The 5,443-nt window shown below is 42.4% G+C and overlaps 1 protein-coding gene across 1 annotated transcript; it reads right to left on the bottom strand.

Moving 5' to 3' along the window:
* Window positions 1-4,968: 4,968 nt before the first annotated feature.
* On the bottom strand, window positions 4,969-5,232 carry LOC120924923 (nucleolar protein 16-like). Its single transcript, XM_040335882.1, has one exon. It carries the CDS (start codon window positions 5,230-5,232, stop codon window positions 5,050-5,052), a length of 183 nt encoding a protein of 60 aa, XP_040191816.1. The 3' UTR covers window positions 4,969-5,049.
* Between the last annotated feature and the right edge of the window lie 211 nt (window positions 5,233-5,443).

The following is a 5,443-nucleotide window of genomic DNA, read 5'->3' as shown; positions in this document are numbered from 1 at the left end:
AAAAATAGTATTTCTGTGGCGAAGGCCGTTGTTCTTGGTTCTTTGCGGGTTCCTGGTTCCAGGTGCAGCATCCACCTTTAGGGTGTGCGCACATCGCGGGCCCCACCACTATGGCCTACCTGGCCTGGGGTCACGCGCAACGCGGAGTTCCAGACTCTGGGCCCTCCTGGCCTGGAGCAACTGATGCCACAAAGGGGCCCCAGTGACTTAATGGGTCCCCAAATTCTACTGAGAAGATTCCAGGCTGTATGCCGTTCGGTGGGGGATCGGCTTGAGGAGAACCCGGAGGCAGGTTATCCAAAAGGGCTTGAACGAACCATCAGGGATCTGGTGACCAGGACATTGACAGGTACACTTGCACTGTCAACCGGTGACCCTGACGTAATTTCTGGGAGGATTTGCTCAATTATTCAGTTCATCCAAAAGTACTAGACCTGTGGCAGAGGTCTCAACTGAGCCAAGTCTGTGGCAGAGACTTGTCCCTTCCAGCAACCTTAAAGTGACGCTTCGGCTGCCAGGCCTGTGGCAGAGGTCTGTCCGGGGGCACTTCACCCATTCTGGCTAGAGTGGCGACGAACTGTACTACTACAGAAAGCAGGATTGCTTTCCTTCTATCCAAAGCCTGATACCGCAAAGTTCCTTTACTTCATCAACCTTTTCTGTCTACCTCAAGTTGATGTTGGTCGTGTTGGGCCAAGAAATAAAGCATTCGTAAAACCTTATCTACAAATTGGACATTCGCTTATTGCTCTACTCACTACCTTCAACCCTAGACAACACATAGAGGTAACTCAATACGCCGATCCCAAAACAATCAGCGGCTTCTGAGGGGGTAGCGCTACACATCCAAATTCATTTTAGCAAAGCAACCTGAACCAAGATGGTTCCTCTGTGCAGCAACTTCTGGTCAGAGATGGCCCTGGTATACTGTCATGTACCAGGTGTGACCAGAACTGTGTGGCTAGCAACAGAGGAACACCAAACAAATATAAGTGAAAATATAATGATTTATTTAGGTAAGTGAATAATATAAATACAACCACCTCCAATATGACACAGTGCAACAAACCAACCACCAGACAGAGACCCACAAATAACAACAGACAGATATGTACAATAAATGGAAAATGCCAGAATCATAAACAATAGCCAGGCCAGGGACATACACAGCAGATCGGCAGATGGACAAGGGATATTCCAGAAGCATAAACGTTAGCCAGGCCAAGGTCATACACAGGGAGATCAGCAGATGGGGTAAGGAACACAGGACAGGGAGAGGATGGATGGTCAGGACAGGGAGACAGGATCAGGAACTCAGGAAGCAGGTTTCAGGAACAGGTTCAGAGAATCGGGCAGCAGGTACAGATCAGGGCACGAGGACGCTACCAAGGCAAGGTATGTTTGCACTTGCCGGGTATTTATAGGAATGCCTGTAATTGACCTCAAGTCACACCTGAGCGCAAAAGGTGCTGTCTGCTCCACACTGCCAGGATCCATCCGCTGGTGGACGCCAGTACTGCGGCCCAAGGATGACATAACACCAGCATGGAGAAGTTCCCCTGACAGTTCAAAACTGCCAGGAGACACCTGGTGGACCTCAGTACTGCATGCCAAATGATAGAAATTACCAGCGGATGGAACCTTTCCTGACACAAGGACATACTGGACTAGATGCCTGTAAACTACACTCAGAACACTTTAAAACTACACTATTAAATAAAATGACAGCAATAAAGCAAACTCAATCAGCAGCAGAAACTCTCAACTCCATTAACAAAGCTTTAATGCAGACCGCAGATATAATCGCCCCGAGATGCAGAGCGCTTATCCGTAAAAATAACTCCAGCTGGTTCAATGACACTCTCATGTCATTGAAGCAAGAACTCAGGAGAGCGGAAGGCACCTGGAGAAGAAACTCTACAAAGGAAAACCACGCAAATTATAAATTAATCACCCAAAAATATCACAAGGAAATCTTCAGAGCAAAAAAAGAGCATTTTTCAAATTTACTCGCAAAAGCCCGGAATCGTCCCCGAGAGCTCTTCAACCTAGTCGCTCAGAATATGAACCCAGCCTGCCTAGAGGCTCCAAAAAATGAAACACAAGAATTTTGCAATGAATTATTAGATTTTTTCATTAATAAAATCAAAACAATTTGTGAAACAATTCAGCAAAAAAAAAAAACACCAACCTCACTCCCACTAATCAAAAGAAAATACAAACGCTTTTCAATCAACAAAATTTACATTAGAGCCAATCTCCATCGATACCACAAAAAACATCATCGGAGCTCTCCGAGGTAGTACATCTCCCAATGACATCATTCCCACAAAATTGGTGAAAGAATATGCCGATATTGCAAGAAAGCGAGAAAGCTTGCCAGGAATCTCGTCAGGAAAACCAATGTTTTTTTCTTGACGAGATTCCCGGTCGTGTGTACAGGGCTTTAGGCTCTATTCACGCCTAAGGCCTCGTACACACGATAGGTTAAACAGAGGACAACGGTCTGATGGACCGTTTTCAGCGGTCAAAACCGATCGTGTGTGGGCCCCATAGGTTATTTAACCATCGGTTAAAAAAAAGCCAACTTGCTTTAAATTTAACCGATGGATTCCTAACCGATGGGAAAAAAATGATCGTTAGTAGGCACAACCATCGGTTAAAAATCCACGCATGCTCATAATCAAGTCGACGCACACTTGGAAGCATTAAACTTCGTTTTTTTTCAGCACGTTGTTGTGTTTTACGTCACTGCGTTCTGACACAATCGTTTTTTTAACCTATGGTGTGTAGGCGCGACGGACCATCAGTCAGCTTCATCGGTTAACCGATGAAAGCGGTCCATCGGTCCATTCTCATCGGATGGACTAATCGTGTGTACGCGGCATTAGTGTACTGCAGCGACACCTGCTGCATCACTTTTTTTTTGTTTTTTTGTTTGTTTTTGTGGTGCGTTTTAGGAGGGGTACCATTAATTTGAATGGGCCTCCCGCTGCTTCAAAAACACACCAAAGAAGCTTATGTACCAAATTTTGACACAGATCCAGGCGAGTTCCGTATTGTAATTTTTGTCCTGATTTTAGCACATTTTATCACTCGACAATCGTGGCAGAATCGCAATGCATTTGGGATGCCATTAAAAAATAATGACATTGCAAAAGCGTCCCATGTTTTGCCATGATTCTGTATTCCAGTCGCTCAGGTATGAATGGAGGCTAAAAGAGGATTAGCATTACAAGTTATTTATGTATATGTGTGTGTTGTAGCCACATATAAAAGAGTAATATAATTGAGCTTATTGAATGTTTTGACATGTCACAGGACTAATGTCCTTTTTTTCATTCTCTGAGGCAAAATTGGCAATAGTTTTCTTGTTATCGGTTCTGTTGGCCCTTAAATTCAGGAGTTGTAATGACAATGAACTTGACAGACATCCATCCTATTTCAAACAAAATGAGCATGTAAATATTTTATTGTGTGTGTGATTTTATATATATATATATATATATATATATATATATATATATATATATATATATATATACTGTATATCCTAAAGAAGGAAAAAAAGAACCCTTTAAAATAGAAGTAACTGTCATGAAGATAGTTCACGCTAGATTTCGACATGTGTGCTATTAATATTATTTCCAAAGAGCATTTTTGAAAAGTCTTGCTCCCAAAGTCTCGAGGTAGGGTTGAATATTTGAATATGTGTATAATTTCAAAAACAATAAATAAGCAATGCTGCTTCTATAAAACTTGACAAAGAGGCTGACCATGCAGAAAATATCCACCCTGATTTAGCTGTGTAAAACTTGCAACTTTGGCAGGTGTTAGCCAAACTGTTGATCCTTGTAACTACTTTTTGTATCCAAGTGAATTATACCTTTTATTTTTGTACCTTGTATCAATATGGTACAATGAATAAGAATTTGGCCTAAAATAGTTAAAATAATATATATATATATATATATATATATATATATATATATATATATATATATATATATTTGTTTTACTTTGCCATTGTCCTTATTTAATATTCCACATACATATAAAAATACAATTGTTTTAGGATCAGCTGGTCATGGGTTTGCTTCATGCCAGGATGGGCCTTGGGTAATTGAAGTTGCAGCTGGATTTGATTTCTGTCCATTAATGGAAAATGTCTGTACATAAGTCACAGAGCATATCGGAGTCTTCATAGAAGAAATCTCAATAGCTGTGTCACTGTTTTGTTCTTGATGCAAGGAGTGTCTGGTATTCCTTTGTGTGATGATTCTTGTACAGGTTTACTTCACGCATTATGGCCCAGATTCACAGAGACTTACGCCGACGTATCAGTAGATACGTCTTCGTAAGTCTGAAAATGCGCCGTCGTAACTATGGGCTCATTCTTAAAATGAGCTATGCCTGAATGTTGCCAAGATACGACCAACGTAAGTCTCCTACGCCATCGTATCTTGGGTGCATATTTACGCTGGCCGCTAGGGGTGCTTCCGTTGATTTACGCGTCGAATATGTAAATTAGCTAGATACGCCGATTCACGAACGTGTATACGCCCGTCGCAGTAAGCTATGCTGTTTACGTAAGACATACGCTGGCGTAAAGATAAAACACCTCTATAGGTGGCTCAGCCCATGCAAGGTATGGACGTCGGAACTGCCGTCGGCTTTTATGCCGTTTACGTAAGTCGTACGTGAATGGAGCTGGGCGTAAGTTAGGTTCACGTCGTACGCATTGAGCCGTCGTATCGTAGGGAGTATTTGCGACGTGATTCTGAGCATGCGGGCGCATGCGCCGTACCAATGGCCCTTCATTTACATGGGGTGACGGATAATTTACATGTAGTACGCCCACTACCTGCCTAATTTGAATTAGGCGGGCTTACGCTGGCCCATTTTCGCTACGCCAACTTTTTCTACCATGTGACGAACATACAGAATCATGTCACTCAAAAAGCCCATAGTCTTTTTTGGATGGCAGGCTGGCAGCAGCTTTCAGACCTTCTAGTACATATGGCTTTCGAACTCTGCTCGGTTCACCAATCACCGTGCAACCAAGCCCATCTGAGCCATGTTTCCAGCCAGTGATTTTGAGCGATTCCAGGCATTTCTGATCTCATCACATTGGATCCTCGGAGCACTTTTCTTCTTCACTCTGCGCCTCAGCTTCTTCCTATCCATATTATAATAATACGTGTTCTTCCGAGTCTTCTTCACCTTTCCCATCTTCTCTCTCTCTCTATCTCTCTCACCGACAACACATCATAATATATATTTTTTAATGTAGCTGTATATTTCTTGCCATTTCCATGACCCACAACCAAAAAACACTCCAAAATATATTCTCCTACTCCTAATGCTCATAGGAATATTATGGGTAATATGTGTACATTATTTGTTGTTTGCACCAGTACTAGGGCCCAAAAGCAATATTGCG

The sequence above is a fragment of the Rana temporaria genome, chromosome 1, assembly GCF_905171775.1.
Source record: "Rana temporaria chromosome 1, aRanTem1.1, whole genome shotgun sequence".
Lineage (NCBI taxonomy): Eukaryota > Metazoa > Chordata > Amphibia > Anura > Ranidae > Rana > Rana temporaria.
The sequence above is the reverse complement of the archived record's forward strand: the minus strand, read 5'-3'. Positions and strand labels throughout refer to the sequence as shown.